At 42.7% G+C, this 24,948-nt stretch overlaps 1 protein-coding gene across 5 annotated transcripts in view; it reads left to right on the forward strand.

Annotated features, from left to right (window-relative positions):
- The window catches only part of ulk4 (unc-51 like kinase 4), a 411,327-nt gene that overhangs the window by 30,518 nt on the left and 355,861 nt on the right, over positions 1–24,948 (forward strand). For all 5 annotated transcript variants that reach the window (XM_078539600.1, XM_078539595.1, XM_078539598.1 and 2 more), the window contains 3 exons: positions 13,120–13,241; positions 15,672–15,741; positions 18,773–18,866. In XM_078539600.1, the coding sequence (XP_078395726.1) occupies positions 13,120–13,241; positions 15,672–15,741; positions 18,773–18,866 (286 nt within the window). The remainder of the gene's footprint in view (positions 1–13,119; positions 13,242–15,671; positions 15,742–18,772; positions 18,867–24,948) is intronic.

A 24,948-nucleotide genomic window follows, 5' to 3' on the forward strand; every position in this document is an offset into this window, starting at 1 on the left:
AAACTTAACTTGAAGTTTTCTTCCAATTCTACCTGATCTAATTTAAAGAATGGGATGATACTTGGATCTGATATTTATTGTAACCTTGATTTTCTAGCCTTTGTGCTCAATAAATGAGGTATTGTGATAAACGTCAGGACTTTTAGTAAAAGGTGTGATTTTAAATCTTAAGTATTTTTTATTCATTCATGGGATGTGGGCTTCGCTGGCTAGGCCAGCATTTATTGCCCATCCCTAATTACCCTTAAAAAGGTGGTAATGAGCCTTCTTGAACCGCTGCAGTCCACATGGTGTAGGTGCACCCACAGTGCTGTTAGGGAGGGAGTTCCAGGATTTTGACCCAGCGACAGTGAAGAAACGGCGATACTGGGCAGCAATTTCTGGTTGGCGAGCGGGGGTGTGGCCTGCTCGCCGACACGTAAAGTGACACGGGGTGACTTCGGGTGTGTGTCCCGACGTCAGCCCGCGTCATTTAGATTCTCAGCTTGGCAGCCTGAACTGTCAGCGGCCACTTAAGGCCTTTAAAAAAGTAATTTGCCTAATTAATGGGCCTGCCCGTCCAACCTTACGGTTGGCGGACAGGTGAAGAGCCCAGGCGGCCTTCCGAAAAAGCATGAGACTTCATCCACGTGCGGGATGAGGTTTCATGAGGGATTTAAAATGTTCGGAAAATTTTTAAATAAAAGTAATGGACACGTCCCAGCACATGTGACAGTGTCACGTGAGGGGACACGTCAGGAATATTTTTTTCTGCCTTTAATAACGTTTTCACACTTGAGCCGATTTTCCTGAGGCAGCCCTTTGCCTCAGGGAGATCTGCGCGTTCTTTCGCGTGCATGTGTGAAAGAGCATACTTCCAGCTCAGGGAATCCCCCCCCCCGCCCGCACAAGGAGCGCATAGCGCTTCCGGGCGTACTTCATGCTGGGCGGGCCTTAAATGGGCTCCCACACAACCACCACCACTACCACCACCCCCCGACAGGGAGAAAACGCTGCCCATAGTTCCAAGTCAGGATGGTGTGTGGCTTGGAGAGGAACTTGCAAGTAGTGGTGTTCCCATGCGTCTGCTGCCCTTGTTCTTCCAGATGGTAGCGGTCACATGTTTGGAAGGTGTTATCTAAGGAGGCTTGATGAGTTCCTGCAGTGCATCTTGTAGATGGTACACAAATTTTTGGTATATCGCAAATGAAATGTAACGTAAAAATCTTTGCTAAGTTTTTTCAAATTGATTTTCTTTATGTTCTTTTATATTTTATTGGCTTTGAAAGTGAGTTTGTTAGTATCAAAAATGAAATAAACTCAAGAACACTCTAATATATGGACCAAATTTCGCTGGAACAGTAACAGCAAGTTCATGGTGTATGCCATTATTTATGGGTAAGATACCCAGCAATTTGTGACAAGGAAGAGAGGCGGCATGAGTTGTGAATTGGCACAAATTGCTGGGTGATTTGTGCCACTCCACCAGTAGTCTCGCAAAAACACAATCTCACCTTTGAGCTCCCCATGAGCGTCAAGGAATTGCTGGATTTGCACCATTATTGTGAATTAAATGCTGCAGAAATTTGGTATTGCTGTTTCAGAACATAAGGACCATGTTAATGTTGTAACTTATGATCCTGAGATGCCACTGGACCTGGAGGCCTAGAAGGGGAACAGGTTGAAACCTGGAAGTCTCACTCCTGTAGTTAGCAAACTGTTCTCAGAGGCTTCCAAAAAGTCATTACTTTTTCTTTCTGTCTCTTGTTTTCTCTTAATCCAATCTTTCTTTCACTTTCTTGCTGTATCTAGTTTGACTCCAATCCACCCTATTCCCTTCGTTGTTCGTCCTTTTTCTTCCTCTAGCCTTGTATATCATTATTTAAGGAGATAAACTAATGATGCTCTCATTCCCCAAAATCCCCAGATGCGTCATTGACCTCACTGTGCCATTATCAATTTTCAGTTCCAACAATTTGCAATGCAAAAATAATTGGAGCTGAAAGGTGAGGAAAAGAATGTAACTCATAGCTCTCGCCGCTAGGTGCCCTACTCTCACAAATTCTGGGCCAGTGTTAATTCTCTGTGCAAAATCTGCTTGCCCAAAGAAATTGAGCTGATCAGTCAGAGTGGTTTAATTCATCCTTTGTATGCTTGAGTTCACACATTTCAGGGCTAGACAAATTTGTTGCTGAGCCAACTGGCATATAGCAGAGAACAATGGATTCAAGGAAGTGTGTATGAATGGCTTTCTTTCTGAAGCTTTATCAATTAATTACCATTCTGCGGATGACAGGCTTATGACTCCTGGAATAATGTCTAGACCATAGCAGTTTTTGTATTATTGACAGCAGTTCCTGAATAATCTCCTTATTCTCTGATTAGCAGTTGTCAATAATTATGGCACATAACCAGTCACTTTAAAAGCAATCCTTTATACACACAAAATGATAATGCTTTCTTGACATTTAATATGACACAACAATCTGAGCTTCGTAGTTTATGATCTGAATAATTTTCTGTCTGTATTTTGTACTGCCTTAATATTGGCCCGGATCTTCCGCAAAGCGGCAATCACAGCTCCTGCCATCATTTTCTGATCCCCTACACAGCTCCATGTTTCTGGTTGGGTTTTCCGGGCCCACCTTCCCCAAAAATGCAGAGCATACAGTCCATCGGAGAACTCCATTGCCATAGAGCAGTGTCGGGGGGAAGACTGGACATGCCCCCTTTTTATGGAACTAGCTGCTACAAGGTAAGTTTAAATGACCAATATGAATGTTAATGAATGTTACTGAATGGGCAGCGTGGTAGGTTGGATAGGGAGGCAAGGTAGCAGATGGATGGGGTGGTGAGTGAATTGGGTAACAGGTGGGTAGGTGGCTGAGATGGGTAGCTGGGTCAAGGGTATTTGGATCAGGTCGGGAATGGTAGTCAGGTCAGGGGCTAGTCAGGTCGGGTCGGTGGGTAGTTGTGATGGGGGGGTAATCAGGTCTGGAGGGATAATAGGGTGGTCGGAGGTTCGTGTGGTTTGGAAGGGTAGTCGGTCAAGTTGCAGGGGGTCGGTGGAGTATTTCAGTCAGGAGGGGTAGTTAGGTGGCCTGGGTTAGCGTGGTTGGGAAGGGTAACCGGGTCAGGAGATACTCGGGGTATTGGGGGGATAAATAGTGTTGAGTGGGGAGTTGGGAGTGGGGGTGGGGATAGTCAGTATGAGTGATTGGGGCGGGGGGGTCAGTTCTGTAGTTACCCAGAAGTTAGAGTAGGATTTTTCTGTCTAACATTTCCTGGGTAACTATCCAGGTAAGTACATCAGAACTGTCCGAAGCCTCCGACTCCAATTCAGAGTTGGAGATATTTGCCAATGGTCCCGGGGAGCTGGAGAATTGTCCGTCAGAAATTTAAACTTTCCAGGCAATTCCTGCAGCGGTCAGTGCATAGGCACTTCCATGGGGCCCTGACGTGCATTCTTGGGTCGTAAAGCCAGTCTATGACAATCCAGAGATTGGAAGATCTAGGTCAATATGTCAGTGAATTAACTAACTGATCTAATCACAATCCACAGATTCCCTCTGAAAGTCCATTAATGTGGACACAGCAGCTGAGAATGAGTTTGGTCTGGCTGCGGAAACTTAGAAAATAGGAGCAGGAGTAGTCATTCAGCCCTTCGAGCCTGCTCTGCCATTCAAAATGATCATGGCTGATCCTCCTATATCAACGCCATACTCCCGCCCTCTCCCCATACACCTTGATGCCTTTAGAGTCCAGAAATCTATCTATTTCCTTCTTAAATATATTCAATGACATGGCCTACACAGCCTTCTGTGGTAGAGAATTCCATAGGTTCACCATCCTCTGAGTGAAGAAATTTCTCCTCATCTCAGCCCTAAAAGGTCTACCCTGCACCCTGTATCCTGAGACTGTGACCCCTTGTTGTAGACGCCACACACACACACACACACACACACACACACACACACGTACACACGCCAGAGGAAACATCATCCCTGCATCCCATCTGTCCGTCCTGTCAGAATTCTATGTTACAATGAGGTCTCCTCTCATTCGTCTAAACTCCAGTGAATATAGGCCTAATCAGCTCAATCTCCCCTCATACGACAATCCTGCCACCCCAGGAATCAACCTGGTTAACCTTTGCTGCACTCCTTCTATGGCAAGTATATTCCTTCTTGGGTAAGGAGACCAAACTGCACACAATACTCGAGGTGTGGTCTCACCAAGGCCCTGTACAGCTTGCTCATGTATTCAAGTCTTCTTTCAATGAAAGCCAACATACTATTTGCCTTCTTAACTGCTTGATGCACCTGCATGCTTGCTTTCAGTGATTGATGTACAAGGACACCCAAGTCCCCTTGTACATCAACATTTCCCAACCTATCACCATTTAAATAGTACTCTGCCATTCTGTTTTTCTTATGGAAGTGGATAACTTCACACTTATCCACATTATAGAGTAGCAAATCTGTGGAATTCTCTACCACAGAGGGCTGTAGAGGCTGGGATGTTAAGTATACCCAAAGCTGAGATAGACAGATTTTTAATCAGTAAGGAAACAAGGGTTATGGGGAAAAGGCAGGAAAGTGGAGTTGAGGATTATCAGATCAGCCATGATCTCACTGAATGGCAGAGCAGACTCGATGGGCCAAATGGCCTACTTCTGCTCCTACGTCGTATGGTCTTATACTGCATCTGCCTTGTATTTGCCCACTCACTCAATCTGTCTAAATCGCCTTGAAGCCTCTTAACACCCTCCTCATCGCTCACATTCCCACCAAGTTTCATGTCGTCAGCAAACTTGGAAATATTACATTTGGTTCCCTCATCTAAATCATTGATATATACTATGAATAGCTGGGGCCCAAGCACTGATCTCTGCGGTACCCCACTAGTCACAGCTTGCCACTCCAAAAAAGACCCATTTATTCTTACTCTGTTTCCTGTCTGCTAACCAGTTCTCAATCCATGCCAATATATTACCCCCTATCCCATGTGCTTTAATTTTACACACTAACCTCTTATCTGGGGCTTTATCAAAAGCTTTCTGAAAATCCAGGTGTACCACATCCACTGGATCTCCCTTAGCTATTTTGCTAGTTATGCCGTCAAAAATCTCCAGTAGGTTTGTCATAAATGCATGTTGACTTTGTCTAATCCTGTTGATATTTTCTAAGTGTGCTGTTATCACACCCTTTATAATAGACTCCAGCATTTTCCCTAATACTGATGTATTGACCCAGATCTTCCAATCTCTGGATTGTCAGAGATTGGCTTTGTGACCCAAGAATGCGCATCAGGGCCCCGTGGAAGTGCCAATGCATTGACCGCTGCAGGAATTGCGTGGAAAGTTTGATTTTCTGACGGACAATTCTCCAGCTCCCCGGGACCATTGGCAAATATCTCCAACTCTGAATTGGAGTCGGAGACTTTGGACAGTTCTGATGTACTTACCTGGATAGTTACCCAGGAAATGTTAGACAGAAAAATCCTACTCTAACTTCTGGGTAACTACAGAACTGACCCCCCCGCCCTAATCACTCATACTGACTATCCCCACCCCCCACTCCTGACTCCCCACTCAACACCCTATCTATCCTCCCAATACCCCGAGTATCTCCTGACCCGGTTACCCTTCCCAACCACGCTAACCCAGGCCACCTAACTACCCCTCCTGACCCAACTACTCCACCGACCCCCTGAAACTTGACCCGACTACCCTTCCAAACCACACATTCCGGCCACCCTATTATTCCTCCAGACCTGACTATACCCCCACATCACTCAACTCAGCCACACATTCATCTGGTCTATTCTCCTATTCCTGATCTTGCTAGCACATGGGACTGGGGGTAATTCTGAGATTACTACCTTTGAGGTCCTGCTTTTTAATTTATTTCCTAGCTCCCTAAATTCTGTCTTCAGGACCTCATCCCTTTTTTAACCTGTGTGGCTGGTGCTAATATGGACCACAAACTTTGGCTGATCATCCTTCCCCTTGAAAATGTCCTACAGCCGCTCAGTGACATCCTTGACCCTGGCACCAGGGAGGCAACATACCATCCTGGTGTCATATCTGCGGCTGTAGAAACATCTGTTTGTTCCCCTTATGATAGAATCCCCTATCACTATTGCTCTCCTGCTCTTTTTCCCGCTCCCCTGTGCAGCTGAGCTACTCATGGTGCCACGGACTTGGCTCTTGTTGCATTCCCGAGAAACCACCTCCCCCAGCAGTATCCAAAATGGAAAATCTGTTGGAGAGGGAGATGGACCCGGGGCCTGGTGGTCACCCATTCTTTTTCTGCCTGTGCACTCTTTACCTGTGGTGTGACTGCCTCACTGTACATGCTATCCACGAATATCTCATCTTTGTTCCACAGTGACTCCAGGTGCAGCTCCAGCTCCGAAACATGGATTTTGAGTGGCTGCAGCTGGAGACGCTTCCTGTACACGTAGTCGCCCTGGACACTGGAAGTGTCCCTGACTTCCCACATTGCACAGGAGGAGCATTCCACTCGTCCAAGCTGCCCTGCCATGACTTGCCCTTAAATTACTCCCTTTACTTTTACTTCCTCTGGTTTAGAGAATATTAAGGACAGAAGAAATACTTACCAGGTCCTACTTACCAAGGTCACTGCTCTTCTTACTGAGGAAAGGTAGAAAATGAAAGGATCACCTCCTTCCCTCTTCCCCAAACTCCCATCTCACTAAACTCTAACTGAAGCACTCTAATGCAGCCCAAAGCAGCACTCCAGTGCAGACAAAAGCAACATTGTAGATGGCTTGCTTTTATGCTGTCTGAATCTAGCTTCTGAAAACCTGATTAAGCCAGTTAACTAATTTACTAGCTGCAACTACAAGCAGAACCTGTATGACCCCTATTTTAAAGCTGGACTAAAAATCTCCTCCTCCTAACCCAAAAAGCAACTTTTAGTGAGTTGCTAAATTAAAGAAAGACTAGACTTTACATAGAAATTAACCCTTTAAAGTCCCTCAGTCACCAAACTCCAACTGAAGCACTCTAATACAGCCCAGAGCAGCACTGCAGTGCAGGCACTGTTGTGAACATCTTCCCACTTTGCAGGGTCTGTGTATAAAATGTTAATGCTTCTGTTATGGTTTGGCACTTACACATGATGTTCGGGTCCTCAAAAATCAATGAAATTAGTGTTTGTATCTTAATCTTCACACTTGTCAGTATGGCTAGCAATTTTGCAGAGCATAAAAATGGGGGACAGCTGCCTCCATCTGATAACACAGAAGTGTGTTGGAGCTTTGTTTCTTCATGGATAATATTGGTGCTGAAATTGAGAAATGCCCTGGTAAGCTATGGTGATTACGGGTTCCTGGATTCATTACATCTTCACCTTCCCCCATGCCTAGCACCATTTTTCTTTGTACTGTATTTTCTCTGATCGTAATTGAACCAGATGGTTCATTCTAGATACTCGGATCTCTTAACATAGGGTGCTGATTATGACCTCTTGTTTAAAGTATTCAAAGTAGAAGGTTTAAATTCCTTTTGGACTGCATGTAAATATTACAGAAACAAGAACATTGTAAGGCCATCTGGTAATTAATGGCAGATTCCATGTCTGTTTTTATCAGAAAGCTGACCAGATTTTTTTTCTTTGCACTGCTTTTGTGTTTTGGACACTGCTTTATGTTCAAAACAAGAATTCTATCAAATTTCATCAGAAATCTCTTTCCCATAAGGGTCAGTTTTAAGCTGAAATGATTTATTTCTGATCTTAAACTGACATTCTTTCTAAATGTAACCATGATGGGGGTTCATAAGTTTAAATGAAAGCCGAAATGTTACAAACATGAAGCGGTTTTATGTTGTTTTAGTCTTGCAGCTGTCCCTTTTAATTCAGGCATCAGTGGTAAGAAGTTTAAAAAAATAACTAATAAGTCACAATCCTGTTCCAAGCTTGACTTGAATCAAATGTTTCAATTTTCTTCAGTTCTCAGCAAAGTTTAAGGATGAAGCCAAAATACTTCCAAAAAAATATAGATTATGCGATTTGTTTAGCTATGTGTCGGACAGCCAGATATTCAAATCCAGGAAGTCTTGTAGCTGTTACAGGAACATATGAGCTGTAACTGCTTGAGTACCAGTTTGAAACTTTGAAGAAATCTAGTTCACAGTAGTGCAGCTTTCACGGGGCTGAGGATGATGAGAAAAGAAACACTGTATATACAAGTTATCAGTAGCCAGATAGATGTATTTCTAAATTCATTTAAATATGGTGCATATAATATTTGAAACTCTAAAAGTTATGTCAACTAGCAACCCAGAGATTGAGAATTCAAATCCCATCTTGCTGAATTACATTCAAGAAATCTGGGAGAAGAAATGCTAATAAAAGTCTTTGCAAAAATCCATCTCATTCACTAATATTCTCCATTCATGTCTATGCTGCATAGTTGATGTCAATAACTTCCTTCATAACTAACAGCTGTTACACTTACAATTCTATTTCATAAAGGACAAGGTTTCAGAGCACAGAATGTACTGTGGGTGGGGGACTTCAATGTCCGTCACCAAGATTGGCTCGGTGATACCACCATTGACCTAGCTGACTGAGTCCTGAAGGACTTGACTGCCGTAGTTGATTTCTAGCATGTAGTGAGAGAACCTAAATAAGGGAATAATTTATTTGGCCTTGTCCTTACTAATCTACCTGTTGCACCACACCGTCCTCACAGAGACCTAGTCACGTCTTCACCTGAATGACACCCTCCAACATAAAAGCAAATACTGCAGATGCTGGAAATCTGAAATAAAAAGAGAAAGTGTTGGAAATACTTAGCAGGTCAGGCAGCATCACGGGAGAGATACATGGTTAACAGGCTAGATCTTATACTCCCCTGCCGACTGGTTTGAAGGCGGTGGGGGGGGCTTGTTAAATCCGGTGAGTGGCCTGCCCACTGTCTACCCATCCGCCCTGCCACTATCAAATTATACTAGCGACGGGGGTCAGGTTGGGCCCGCCAATGGACCAGTTGAGGCTCTTAAGTGGCCACATAAGGGCCTCATCTCACTGCTGCTAAGATTTAATCGTCAGTGGGAAATGCCCAAGCCAAGTGGCCAGCCCAGCAGGTACTGGTGTTGGGCAGGTGGGAGAGGTTTCTCCTTAACAGGCCCCCTGACTGAGGGTCCCCCAAAGATTTAAACCACCCCCCAAGATTGCCCTTGCTCTCAAGGCCTCTCAGACTCCAGTCCTCTCACCACCACCCCCCCTGCCCCATCATGGCCTGCCAGTTTGACACCCAATGAGGCCCCCACCAAACACTTAGCCAACACTGGATTGGGATTTGGGTATTAAATGGCTGCGGTACAGAGGCATTCCCTTTGGTGGGCACGGATTCAGACACCTCATATAATTTAGCCCAACATTTCAGGTCGAAGATTCTTCCTCAGAACATTCTCCATGTTATGTGACACTACTATCATGCTAAGTGGGATATACAAAGAACAGAACAAGTAGCTCAAACTGGCCATGCAATGCTGGTCCCATTGACAGCAGCAGAATAGTATAGCAGCAAAATTTGCAACCTTCTGGTGTGACATGTTCCTTACTCCTTCATCACCATCAAGCCAAGTCAAACCTGGTTCAATGAGTGTAGAAGAGCATGCCAAAAGTAGGAGTGGCATACCTGACCACGAGGAGGCAACATGCTATGTACATGTTATATGATGAAAGCAGCATGCTGAGCAATCCCGTAATCAGGTCACAGCTCTTCAAGCACGCCACATCCAATAAATGGTGTTTTTTTTTATTCATCTGAGGGATGTGGACATTGCTGGCTATGCTAGCATTTTTTGCCCATTCCTAATTGCCCTTGAGAAGGTGGTGGTGAGCTTCATTCTTGAACCGCTGCAGTCCATGTGGTGTAGGTAAACCCACAGTGCTGTTAGGGAGGGAGTTCCAGGATTGAAGAATGCCGGGTGGTCTGTCTGGTTCCACTCCTTTTAGACTTTTTAGCGTTTGATACAATTGAATGGCTTGCTAGGCCATTTCAGAGGGCAGTTAAGAGTCAATCACATTGCTGTGGGTCTGGAATCACATGTAGGCCAGACCAGGTAAGGATGGCCTACATTTGAACCAGATGGGTTTTTATGACAACGACAATGGTTTCATGGTCATCATTAGACTTTTAATTCCATATTTTTATTGAATTCAAATCCCACCATCTGCCGTGGTGTGATTCTAAAACAGGTCTCCAGAGCATTACCCTGGGTCTCTGGATTACTAGTCCAATGACAATACAATTACGCCACTGCCTCCCCTCAGTTAAGCAACTAATGGGAGGAGAAGGCTCATGAAAATATCCATTCTCAGCGATGGCGAAGTACACAAGAACATATGAAACTAGGGACTGGAGTTGACCATTTGGCCCTTTGAACCTGCTCTGCCATTTGATAATATCATGGCTGACCTGATTGTGGCCTCAACTGTATTTTCCTACCCACCCCCTATACCCTTTGACTCCCTTGTCTATCAAGAATCTAATTCAGCCTTAAAAATATTCAATGACCCAGCCTCCACTGCTCTCTGGGAAAGAGAATTCCACAGAATAACGAATTTTTGAGAGAAAAAAAAAATCCCCTCATCTCTCTCTTAAATGGGAGGCCCTTTATGTTTAAACTGTGTCCCAGAGTTCTAGTCTTTCCTATGAGAGGAAACATCCTCTTGACATCCACCCTGTCAAGTCCCCTCAGGATTTTATATGTTTTAATAAGAGTGCAAAAGACAAGGTTGAAGTGGTGGTGACTGTCTTCAGCCAGAAGTGCCAAATAAGCAACCTTTCTTAGTCCCCTCTTAATTTCTCACCTTCACATATGACAATCAGTTGATTGATTGATCTCCCCATGACATCAAGAAATGGCTGAGTGCACTAGAACAGCAAAGAGTACTGAAGCTGACAACATTCCACCTGTAATGCTGAAGACCTGTACTCCAGAACTAGCCACACCCCTTTCCAAACAATTCCGGTACAACATTAGCATCCATCCAACATTCTGAAAAATTGTCCAGGCATGTCCTGTGCACAAAAGACAGGACAAATTCAACACAACTAAATGCCACCCAATCCGTCTTTGCTAATCATCACTAATGTGATGGAAGAATTTGCCAACCGTGTTATCAAGCGGCATTTTACTAATAAATTGCTCACCGATGCACAGTTTGACCTCTGCCAGGACCCCTTGGCTTCAGACCTTAGCACAACCCTGGTTCAAACACAGACATGGAAAATAACTGCCTTTTGCATCGGGGCAGCATGTGTGGCACCCTCATAAATCTGAAGTCAATGGGCGAAGGAAAGCACTCCAGTGGCTGGTGTCATACATGGCAGAGAGGAAAACATCTGTTGTTGTTGGAGGCCAATCATTTCAGCCCCTGGATGATGCTTCAAAACCTCCTCTAGGTAGCATCTGCAGTCTAGCTATCTTCAGCTGCTTTGTCAATGACCTTCCTTTCAGCATAGGGTAAGAAGTGGGGCTATTCACTGATGTTTGCACAATGTTTAGATAATTCCTCAGATAATGAAGAGTTCATCCCCTCATACACCAAGATCTGGACAACATCCAGGTTTGGGTCAATAAGTGGCAGGTAATATTTGCACCACAAAAATGCCAGGTAATGAGCATCTCCAACAAGAGATCCAACTACCTCCTGCTGACATTCAATGGCTTTACCATTACCATTAATCTCGTAGGGTTCACCATTGATCAAAAAGTCAACTCGATAAACCACAAGTGCTATGGCTAGTGCAGCAAACCAAAGGCTGGGAATTCTGTGATTGGTGGCACACTTCCTGACTCCCCAAAGCCTCTTCACCATCTATAAAGAGCATGATGAAATACTCCATACTTGCTTGGATGGATGCAGCAGCAACAGCACTCAAGAAGTTTGACACAATCCAGGGCAAAACAGTTTGCTTAATTGGGACATCAGCAGTCCAAACATCCACCATGGTGTACTCTCGCTGTAGAATGTACCATCTGCAACATGTACTGCAGCACCCCACCAAGTATTCTTCAGCAACATCTTCACACCAGGAACAGACCACTTCCAAATCGAGCACCACCATGACTTGGACATATACACCACTCTTTCTCTGTTGCTGGGTTGAAGTCTTCGAACTCTCTACCTAACAACATTGTGAGACTATCTTGAGATTATGGACTGCCATAGTTCAAGAAGCTGATTCATCCCACCTTGGGGCATCTAGGGCTGGGCAATAATGCCAGTGATGCCCATATCATGAGAATGAATTTTAAAAAATCATAGGCACATTAATTTTGGGCTGAAATGCATGCTAATCCTGTAGTTAAGGATAACGTAAACTGATCCTTTAAGTTGAACAAAAAGAGGAAAAAAACAGCTGAACAACAGTAGATATGTTTTAAGCTGCTCCAACTCACTGAATCATGATCTAAATTCTGTACCCTTTCAGTGAATTAGTTAAGCCCTAAAGCAGCCTACTACAAACCTGTCAGCGTGGGAATAATGTTTCCATTTTTCATCAACAATTTAGGCGCTACAGCTGGACTTAATGTGATACCATATGTCAAGTTACTAGGGAAACGCTGATAACAGTTCTTTATTTTCTTTTTTCTTTACAACATTAGATGTATCAAATATCAGTAAATTCAAGTCACTTGTGGCACATGTAAACCTGTCAAATATGTTGAACTGGAATTAAAACAAACTTTGAAGAGATTTAATGTAATTGTTAAATTTATTCTCCGTATTGAAGATAAGTTAAGCACAGCATTTTAAAAATTAACTATTTAAAAGCTACCTCAATAGTTTTTGCTTTTTTCCCCATCATTAGTTGGAGCAGAGGTAGCCTATTTGCCAAAACAGCCCTACAGCTGTTAATGTGATTTAGGTTTTAGACAATTGCTTTTGGTGCTGGAGATTAAGAATTAAAATTTGCTAATAGAATTGACCTGTGTTCTTTACCTCTGATTCTAAACATCAAACATCTTGTTGAAAGATTGGAGCTCACAAGCAGGCATGTGTACAAGATGGAATAGAATTCTGCATACATTATTACACTTCTAACTCTAGAAATGACAACAGTTTCACAAATCTTGCATCTGATTTTTAGTGATAATGAAATGTGTTCGTCAGTCGTCACTAGTGATCTGCAGCAGACTGGAGGAAGTAAAAGCCTGCAAGCATCAAGTCCTCAAATGGACAGCAACCAGCAACAAAAATCCTACAAATTAGGTAAAATTAAATTTCTCGTTGTTGTAGAACTCCTTCTGTTACATTTGCTTTTGAGAAACAAGTGTGATAGACAATGAATGCTGACCTTACCAGCAATGTCCATAATCCATGAACAAATTAAATAAAAAAGGGTGAGAGCAAACATGACTTCAAGTTTTTAAAACAATGATATTTGACTGTATGGTTTATGTAGTTTTTTTGATTGGGGCAGGGTGCAAATGATCTATCTGGGAAAATAAATTGAAACAGAAAAGGACAAGGAGCATCTGCAGTAGTTTAGCATTTATACACAGTAAAAAAATTTGGTTAGAGGGCAGCAATTGTTATTTTTTGAAGAGAATAATCACTCTTTGGAACAGATGACCTGAACATGTGGCAGATAAGGATTTGCCTCAGACACTTCAAAAGGGAACTTGATGAATTCCTGTGTGAAGAGCACATTTTCAGTTTTCAGGAAGGGGTGGCAAAACGGGCTTTTGCCCACGTTGAGTTTCTTTAACTTGCAACAGCAAGCTATCGAGTTACTTGTTTTTCTGATTTTTCCTCAATGTGCTGGTTTATTTTGGACACACACAAGTGTTTTGAACTTTTTCGTTAATCATCCCAATTCTTTACAATCCCAAATATCTCGCAATATTGTTAGTATCTCACAGGGGCATCATTGTGACATCAGATTCTTTAAGGTATTGCTCTATTGAACTCGCACAGCATGTTGTTTGGGATGGGGTGTGAGTGTGTGTGGTGTTACTAGATATAAACCACGTGGCTAAGGGTAGACCCTCTAGGGGTGTCGACTTGAATTGACATCTATTTCTGAGGCTTAAAAAAAAGGGCAGGTACTTGATTGGCTTCAGTGCTCTGTAATTGACAGATTGTGGGCAGGAGCCTTATCTCACAGACGTAAGGTGGTAAGTCTTAGAAGCAGAGAGACACAGTGATATGAAGGCAGATAGCATTACAGTTGTTGACTGTACATTATAAACATTCCAAGCGATAAAGGTTTTTTTTTGCCAGCCTGACCAGTGAAATCGGGCTAGTTTGAGGTTATGGGAAATAAAGCTATGGTTAAAGAATACATTAAGAGAACAAAGTGCTTGTATATTTGTTCTTTTATACATGAATGTGTGTACAGAAAATATACAACCAGTTATGTTTGTTCATTTGACCGTTGTATATATTGACAACAAGGCTTTGATAAAAACTTGGCTCACAGTTGATGACACTTTGCCTCTTACAACAACCTTGTATTTATATAGCACCTTTAACTTCGTAAAATGTCTCAAAGTGCTGGACAGGAGTGTTAGCAAACAAAAAATGGCACTGAGCCACAGGAGATATTAGGACAGGTGACAAAATGCTTGGCAAAAGTGGAAGGTTTTAAGGAATGTCATTAGGGTAAGAGAGATGGGAAGGTTTTGGGAGGGAATTCCAGAACTTTGGGCTCAGGCAGCTTTTTAAAATTCTTATCACAAGATGTGAGCATCGCTGGCCAGGCCAGCATTTATTGCCCATCCCTAACTGCCCTTGAGAAGGTGGTGGTGAGCTGCCTTCTTGAACTGCTGCAGTGCATGTGGTGCAGGTACACCCACAGTGCTGTTAGGAAGGGAGTTCCAGGATTTTGGAAACTTAAGGCCTGGTCCACAATGGTGGAGTGAAGAAAAGTGAGAGTGCACAAGAGGTCATAATTGGAGGAGCACAGAGATCCTGCAGGACTGTGGAAGTTATAGAGCAGAGGAGGGGCAGGGTCCTGGAGGGCTTTGTAAACCAATATGAGAATTTTAAAATTGAGGCATTGTTTAATTGGGACTAATGGAGATCATGAGGTAATGTGTGAATGGGATTTGGTGCATATTGAGATACAGGCAGCAGAATTTTGGATGAGCTCAAGTTTATGGACGATGCAAGGTGGGAGACCTTTGGAATAACCAAGTGAACAGGCTGAGGGTTTGAGCAGCAGATGAGTTGAAGCTGGGGCTGAGACAGGCAATTTTGTGGAAGTGGTAATAGGCAACCTTGGCGATGGCGAGAATATGGAGTTGGAAGATCAACTTGGTCAAAGAGGATGGCAAGATTGCGAGTTGTCTGACTCAGCCTCAGACAGTGGCTCAGGAAATGGCCTTTGTTGCGGACATCAAAGACAGTGGCTTTGGTCTTCCCAATACTTAATTGGTAATTGTACTGGCTCTCTGAAAAAGATATTCACTTAGTTCCATTCTTCAGTTTTGTCTCACATGAAAAAACCCTGCCAAGGGTTGTCAGGTCATTCAGGACTTGTTCTTCTCGCTCTGGGTTGCAAAAGAATTACATTCTGTGGTTCAGTCTGATTAATTTAGCTCTGATTTCTGAAAAATCTTCAGTCTTGAATGACTGCATCACCATTATTATAATAATTTTTTAAATATAAATTGACATTTGCTCATTATTTTGCAGAAAATCCTGCTGATTTACAGCCAAAGAGTGCACTGGACATTAATTCCAAGGAGCCCATCTTCTTACTTAGGTATGTTTGTATGTATGTCTCTTGTTTTATTAGATCATTTCTGTCATTAAAGTTTACGAGTTTGGATGGGGTTCAGCTGTATTGAAAGATCTCTGTTTGGTAGAGCATCAGCTTGCCTTTTGACAAGTAGGGCTATCACAGAATTGTTACTGCACAGAAGGAGGCTACACGCCCTGTTGTGTCTGTGCCGGCTCTCCGAATGAGGAATTCAGCTTGTGCGATTCCCCTGCCTTCTCCCTGTAACCCTGCACATTCTTCGTTTTCAGATAATAATCCAATTCCTTCTTGAATGCCTTGATCAAACCTGCTTCCACCATACTATCAGTGTGTGGAGGAAGAAGGCATCCGAGAGTGGGGGGGTTTACAGGTAGACAAGGGGACTGTCAGTGAAGGCGGTGGGAGGAGGGTTCAGGGGGAGGGGTCTGTGCTATTAATCAAAGAATTCTGGGGAATTGGTGGATTGATAGTTACAGCTAACGTTGGCAACGGTATGAAATAGGGTGGGAGGGTGAGGGTCCTGTGATGATGGGTGAAGCGGCAGTTGGGGTAGTTGGAGGGGAGATGAAATGAAAGGCAAACCTTTTGGGTGGGAAGGACAAGAGTGAGCATTGGAACGATGACTGGGGTGGGCTCTTTGGGGAGGGAGGGCTCGTCGACATTAACTGTTACACGTCGAAGGGTGATTGGGGTGGGAGGGGTTTCAAGGGAGGTTCACGGTTACACCAGAGGGATCAATGATTATAGGGAGGAGGGTGTGGGTAATGGAGGGAGGCTAAAAGGTATTTAAGTGAGCCTTGAAGGCCACATGTACCATGGCTGTCCAGACTTTCCCAGTGGCACAAAGTCCAGACATGGAAATGCTGGGCGGGAGTAGGGTCACTGGGTGGGTGGAGCTACAGGTCAGCTCAACTGCACAACAAAAGGGGAACCCCAACATGTAGTTCTGACTAGGCAAAGGCAATTGTATCGAAAATGCTGTGAAGGGCAAAGGAGCAGTGTGCATGGGAGGCTTCTGGCACATGGCTCGCAAGGGCCAAGGCAAAGATCAATGCCTCCCTGCGCACGCATGATTCTGGAGGGGCATAGACCCAACCAGGATTGTGTCCTGGAACATAGGGGGTGCACACATTCTGAAAACTGACCACATAAGAATTTTGGTGTTGCAATATACTAAACTCTATTAATTTTATGGCAATATGATGAAATAATTGTGTGCACAGAGCATATTTAAAGTACCATCCAGTCTCTTGGATTTGGATAATTTTCTCTAGCTAATAAATGAAAAGACTAAAGCCATCTCAAGCACATGCTGCAAACTCTGCACAGTTGCTACCAACTCATTCCCCTTCCTGGCTGCAGTCTCAAACTGAACCAGACACTTTGCAACCTGTTTAATCCCAAGCTGAGTTTCTGATCCCAGGTACTCTTCATCACATGGACCATCCATTTTTACCTCAATAACATTTCCTTGCCTACTTTTCTACCTGAGCCCACACACCACTAAAACCCTCATCCTGCCTTTGTCACCTCATTACCCGACTATTCTAATGTGCTCCTACACGGGCTTGCAAAATCTACCCTCGATAAACTTCAGCTCTTAAAAAAATACCGTGCCCAGACCCAATCCCATCTGAACTTCTGCTAACCTCAGTGTTTGCTTGCTGATCGCCATTAGCTTTGAGTACTAATGCTTCACATTTAAAATTCTCATTCTAATGCTTCAAATTCCTTCATAGTCTTACCCTCCCTGTCTCTTTAACCTCATCCCCCCATGCCAAGCTCTCCATTCCTCTGACTCCAGCCTCTTGTGCATCATTCCTGCTTTTGCTGCACCATAAACAATTGAACCTTCAGCTGTATTGGCCCCATGTTCTGGAATTCCCTCCTTTATACTCCACAGCCTCCTCATACCTGTCCTTAAAACCTAAACCTTTGATCATGCTTTTGGTTACCTCTTCAGATCTGCCCTATGGCCTTACCATAAGAAATAGGCCATTCGGTTCATTGAGTCTGCTCCGCCATTCAATGAGATCAGGGCTGATTTGATAATCCTCAACTCTACTTTCCTGCCTTGTCCCCATAACCCTTGATCCCCTTACTGATTAAAAATCTGTCTATCTCAACCTTGAATATACTTAACGACCCAGTCTCTACAGCCCTCTGGTAAAGAATTCCACAGATTGACTACCCTCTGAGAGAAGAAATTCCTTCTCATCCCTGTTTTAAATGGGCATCCTCTTACTCTGAGATTATGCCTTCTGGTCCGAGACTCTCCCACAAGGGGAACAACCTCTCAGCATCTACCCTGCCAAGCCCCCTAATAACCTTATATGTTTCAATATGGTCGCTTCTCATTCCTCTAAACTCCAGTGAGTACAGGCCTAATCTACTCAACCTCCCCTCATAAGAAAATCCCTCCATCCCCGCGATCAATGTAGTGAACTTCTCTGGACTGCCTCCAATGCCAGTATATCTTTCCTTAGATAAGGGGACCAAAATTGTTCATAGTATTCACTTAATGCAAGTACTCATAGATTTGTGAGTTGCTGTGACATATTGGTAGCATTCAACAATGTAGAGAAGATTTTGTGCTGTGCCTTTTTAAAGTTAAGACATTTTTTGATGCATTAGTCACGTTATGTAATTGTTTTGTATCATCCCACCCCCACCCACCCCTCCCACCCAAATGATCCACTAATAGAGGGGGCACACAAGTTCTGAGCCATTGCCTAAAGAGATAACAGAAGGGACTGAGTTAATTTTACTTGGATTGTTATCCTCTGACAAACCACCTGTTTCATTTTCTTTGTTTGGTTGAGATCAGAGCCATGCGTGGTGAGCTGAATAGAAGCCCATAGTCGTATAAGCCGATGCTGTAGCAATGCACTTGCTAGCAGACCACGTACTGTGCTTTGTTTCTGACCAGTTTTTTTTATTTAAGCTATTCTTGCTACCACATGAGTTTATTTTAAGAGTGTGTAAAAGGGAAAAAATATCAGATTCAACTCATGCTTCCTTTTATTTGAAACAGCTCTCATCCAACACCAAGAACTAGCTCAAATGTAAGCCAGAGCGGCAGTATAATCCAGAGTGCTCCAGCAAAAGGATCCTCAGTTTCCCCACAGGTATATTAAAGTGTGGCACATCCTTGCTTATGTTTAAGTTTACACTTTCCAGCTAACCCATATTGTTTATTCTATTTTCAGAATAAACTTTTTTCTTAGTGGAGGGAGGAGATTGGTACTTTGTTGGGTTTAGGGTTGTTGCCAGAGAGAGGCCTTTTTCAGGCCAATTGTTCAAAAATATTTTGCAAGTTCATCAGCTGCACTGAGCAATACAAATTTGAGTATGAAGTTTGAGAATGGATGTTATTTTTAAAAATATTTTTGGGAAATATTGTGTTTTTCTGTAAAGAAGGCTGAGAATGTCTGTGTGTCTGTGTGATTTAATTTAGCTGGGGAAAGGATTGATAGGAGTCAGATTGTCTGGGGGGTTTAAAACATGAAAAGAAAAGAGGTGTTAAGTTTGAAGTACAAATAAATAGGTTAGATCTAACATTTGCATTTTTAGATAAGTTGAAAGTTTGTTTGAATATCAAAGGGGAGTCAGAGGTAAAAAGAAGCATGTTTGCATCTTGAAAGAGTTCCATAGGTAATTAGTAGTGGGGATATTATATTTTATTGACCCGGAAGCAAAGATAAGATAGAGACATTAAAGATTTTATATTTGGAAGGATTTGAGTTTCAAAAGGGTGTGAGAACAATGGAACCTGAGATGAAAGGGGGAAAAAAGAGTATTTTAGAGTTATTGTGGAGAGCTTTAGGAGGGAGATAGTTGGAGCTGTTTGAGCTGTTGAGTTGAAGCTGTAGCTGGGAGAAGATGCCATTCGAATCAGTCATCCAGTCAAGCCAGGTAAGACTTGGGCTGCAACAAGTAGATTTATTCTGAAATGGATTCCACTGCAGAGTAGAAGAGGGTAGAGGTCACGTGGAATGCCTTTATTAAAGCTGCAGCAGTTTGCCTTGTGTAATATTACTGGATTTTTTTAATAGTTAACATCTATAAAGGAGTGTTGCCTGGAGATGTTTACTTGACCAAGTAGAGAGTTTTTTTGGGGGAATGTTTTGTAAGATTAGCCTTAATTGTGTAACTGTAATCTTGTGTGCTTAAGTTTTCTTTTATTCTTGTTAATAAAACATTTAATTTTAATTTTTAAAATCCCAGAAGTGTTACTGGACCTCTTGCTGCTGAGATCAGTATGTCCTCTTCTCGTTTTCAGAATACAGAAAAAAGGGTATGGCCCGTAAGCCAAGTTTCCCTCTGGGATTTTGTTTGGGCAGCAATTAACACCAACTGTGGTCATAACAGAAGAAGCACAGTACCAGAAGAGAGGGGAAAGGACAATGGTCACTTTAGATTTGAGGACATGAAGTTACTGCCCTCTAATTAATTGGTTCTTTATTGTAAGAAATGTCATTTAGAAGCTGAACAAGGGACCTTGCCTGTGCAGGAACTGTAGGAGTAGCAAATGTGGCTGATCTTGATACAGTGAAACCTTCAAGTAATAAAGAACATTGCTGCTCCTTCCTCCCTCCTCTGAAGACAAGGAATGTGTGGAAACAAACCTGTGCATTCTTGTTCATAGATTTGTTTACTTTTATTTAATTTCTTTCCATTATTTTTTTCTGTTAATTCCCTTTCCCCCACCACAACAGCAGTGCTGGTTGCATTCCTGAACGGTTATTGTTGATGTGACTGTGGGTGATGAAAGCTCATTCAACAGCTGGAGGCATTTGTAACCAAGTCTGATAATATCCTCAACCTGATCCAGAAAGTCAGGATGGTGTGTGGCTTGGAGGGGAACTGCAGGTGGTGATGTTCCCATACGTCTGCTGCTCTTTCTAGAAGGTAGAGGTCATGGGTTTGGAAGGTGCTGTTGAAGGAGCCTTGGTGAGTTGTTTCAGGGCATCTTGTAGATGGTCCACTCTGCTGCAACTGCGGATGCAGTGAATGTTTAAGGTGGTGTATGGGGTGCCAATAAAGCGAGTGCTTTGTCCTGGTGGTGTCGAGCTTCTCGAGTGTTGTTGGAGCTACACTCATCCAGGCAAGTGGAGAGCATTCCATTACACTGCTGGCTTGTGCCTTGTAGATGGTGGACAGGCTCTTGGGAGTCAGTGGGTGTGTTACATGCCACAAAATTCCCAACCTCTGAACTGTTTTTGTAGCCACAATATTTATATAGCTGGTCCAGTTCAGTTTCTGAGTGAAGCTGAATGAAGTTTCTACATTAATATAAATGTCTACCCCTTCAACTTGTTCAGAGCTGTTGCTGTTTGACAGCTCCCTTCTGCCCTCTTGTGGCTTAAATTGCAGTCACTGTTCAGGGCAGAATAGCTGGCCAAAACCTCTGCAAACTCATTTGGACTGGCTATTGCTCTTGACCGAAACCTGGAGAGGCATTTTCATAATTATTCATCCAGTAAAAAGTAAGAAAGCGTTAAGCTTATTTTCTCCTCTCCTCATCTTGAAACAGCAATGAAGTAATGTTTTGGGGAAGGAACTATTCTGATCATTGTATTTTATTCTTATTTCACATGAGGCACACCTTCACACCCTTCGCAAATTGGCCTTTAGTTGTCATTGTCATTGGTTGTGGAAAACAAAGTTATTGATGTTTAAATGCAAAGCCGTGTGTTTGTGCTTTACAATGCAAGCTTGACCCTACTGATTACCCACAAGGCGAGTTCCTAATTCTATCTGCCTTTGGGAAGGCACGAAACAAAGGTTACGGATGTTTATGCAAGTGCTGTTATTGGTGGCTGAGAACAATTTACATGACTGACCCTTTGATTAGCATTTGCAATACATTGATTGAACTAACTTCTGTGTGGTGCAAATATTGGGCATTTATATGGCCACTTTCTGCCAGTAATTTGTGGTTTCTCTTATGTAAGGACATAGAACAAAGAACTTCCAAGAGTTTCAAAAGGACAGTTCCTCAGACTGATTGAGAAGCATTTTTGGATAATTTTCGACAAGGTTCAGATAACCACAATGTGAAGTTTTCCAAGAAGATTCTTTGTCCTATGTACATGGAAACAAAAAATCTTTTGGAATGATTTGTTCGTCTGCAGCGCTTTTACACTGTTATGTCTGAGTCATTCCTGCCATGAAACTTAGCCAAAGTGAAATTTCTTTGCAAGGGGTTCAATGCAGAGTTCAGAATTCACAGAATTTGCATTGTGTTTTGTAAAGCAGATTTGTACACATTCCGGGAAGGACTGTGAATGCCACTAAAAGCCAATATAAACAGCCTATCACAGTATGTAGCCAATGTAGGGCTGTGCTGATTAACTCATAGTGTTGCTATTTATGTCCTTGAGTTTCTCCAGAGACCTTTAAGTTGATGATTACATTGTTATCTCACTATATTATGGAGCAGTAAGATATTACATTCAGTGGTCCGTACACAAGTATTCTTGTGCGTCTAAAAGAACCATTCTGATCTATTCATCTATAACGGTTTGACCTTTAAAATTTACCACACAACATGCAAAAACATGTATTTTGCCTTTCCCTCTTTCAGGCCATTTCATGCCACTTGGAGCCATGAAAGAATCTGCAGTCAGACCCCTGCAATTACCACTGCTGTATACGTATCTGCTGTGATTTGGCTTTTATGTGTTCTTCTCCTCAAAGCACCTGGCCTTGTCCTGGCCACCTCGCTTTAGGATTAATTGGAAGTGCAAATTTTTACTGGAGGATATAGACGGGCTGGTCAGATGGGCTGATCAGTGGCAAATGGAATTTAATCCAGTTAAGTATGAGGTGATGCACTTGGGCAGGACAAACATGGCATGGGAATACACGGTGAATGGTAGGACCCTGGGAAGTACCGAGGATCAGAGAGACCTTGGTGTACATGTCCGGTAGTGGGACAGGTAGATAAGGTGGTGAAGAAGGCATATGGGATACTTGCCTTTATTAGCCGAAGCATAGAATATAAGAGCAGGGAGGTTATGCTGGAACTGTATAAAACGCTGGTTAGGCCACAGCTAGAGCATTGCGTGGCAGTTCTGGAATCCGCATTGTAGGAAGGATGTGATTACACTAGAGAGAGTGCAGAGGAGATTTACCAGGAGAGTTTTAGTTATGAGGAGAGTTTGGATAGACTGGGGTTATTTTCCCTGGAGCAGAGGAGATTGAGGGGGGACATGATTGAGGTGTATAAAATTATGAAGGGCATAGATAGAGTAGACAGGAAGGAACTTTTCCTCTTGGTGGAGGGATCAATAACCAGGGGGCATAGATTTAAGGTGAGGGGCAGGAGGTTTAGAGGGGATGTGAGGAAGAATTTTTTCACCCAGAGGGTGGTGGGAATCTGGAACTCGCTGCCTGAAAGGGTGGTAGAGGCAGAAACCCTCATAACACTTAAGAAGTGCATGTGATGCCATGGCATACAAGGCCTAGTGCTGGGAAATGGGATTAGAATAATTAGGTACTTGTTTGACTGGTGCAGACTTAATGGGCCGAAGGGCCCTTTTCTGTGCTGTAGACCTCTATGACTCTAAGGTTTTGTACTTCTGCAACTCCATTCCCTACAATTCATGCATGGTTATCACAAGACAAAACAGTAATAAGACTGTAAGATTACTTACCATATAAGGAAATAATAAAAGAAATATCTGACATTTTTGGCTTTAGGCAGATGGTAAAGTTTCAGGATGAATGAAGACAGCACTGTTTTGATGATAAATGCCTTGTCACAAAAATGGCTATTTAGATAACGACAAATGTTTATTTTAATTGAGAAGCTAAGGTGAAGGGACGCAGCCGTTGTGCAGGACACCAAGATTGAAAAGAAATAGTAGGGAAATACATTGCTCTGTAATTTTAAACAAAAATGTTATCTAAGGAGGGAAAAGTTAGGGCGAATGATGGGACTTGAGCACCAATTAAAAACCCAGGAAACCCAACTCGCAAATGAAAAAAAAATTATTGATCGGATTATTTTCTCATGAGAAGGAAGAGAAGACATCAAGTGACCTGAAGCATTTTGCAATTGAACTATATTGAGTAATGTGATTATTCAGTTTGTCAGACAGGGATTAAAATAAGAGTGAAGCTGCCAGCCAGAGAATTTGACTTTGTGTTGAAGGGTAGAAATCAGACCTGACTTCAAAATTGGAAAGAAATTGGGAATTCTTTATAAATATAACAGCTGCTAATTTGCCAAGTAACCTGTGTTTAGATACAAATCAGTTTATTTTTATAGAAAGTACTTGAATGGTCAAATAGCATACGCTTGAAGACTAACAGTTATCTGGAGATTTAAATTGGAACGTCTTATGTAATTTTCCATGATCACAAGGTAGAAGTTGTTGTAGCTGCTATGTTTTTGATAGAAATTTGTAGTGTTCCTTAGTGGTATCTGTTCAGGAAGCAAATAAAGTAAGTTCAGTGAGAACGCTGGAATCCCAAAATAGGGTGGACATCATAAGAAAGATAGTATTTATGTTACTGTTATGCCTTTCATGACCTCCGAACATCCCAAAGTGCATTAGAGTCAATTAAATACTTTTTCAAGTGGGATATTGTTGTAATATAGGAAGTGCAACAACAGATTTGTGCAAAGCAAGGTTGCACAAACGGCAATAATACAAGGAACAAGTCTTTTTTATTTGTTCATGGTATGTGAGCATCACTGGCAAGGCCAGCATATAGTGCCCACCCTTAATTGTCCTTGAGAAGGTGGTGGTGAGCTGCCTTCTTGAACGACTGCAGACTGTGCACTGTATGTACACTCACAGTGCTGTTAGGTAGGGAGCCCCAGTTTGTCAGGATACCAGGGAGAGCACCCCTGCTGTTCCATGGCATCTTTTACATCCAACTGTGAGGATAGATGGAGCTTGAATTTATGACTTTCTTATTGAGAGACCAGATTGCTATCAATTGAGCCATGCCTAACACCTGAATAACATATCGAGTATGAACTGAGATTTGCGCTATAGGTTCTCCTTGGGCTGATATTTGCCTCTGTTGTCTAGGTTATTTGAATAAATGGAGAAAGTTGAGTTCTTTCCCATCCTCAGTCAAAAGCAACTCCTGACTGAAGGGATTGCAGTTGAATTTTGGATGCTGAATTATGTTCTGCCCATTGAAAGGAGCAGTGTGAATCCAAGCAGATAATTTTAAGAGAGAGGGTAA

This window comes from Cetorhinus maximus, chromosome 3, assembly GCF_964194155.1.
Source record: "Cetorhinus maximus chromosome 3, sCetMax3.hap1.1, whole genome shotgun sequence".
NCBI lineage: Eukaryota > Metazoa > Chordata > Chondrichthyes > Lamniformes > Cetorhinidae > Cetorhinus > Cetorhinus maximus.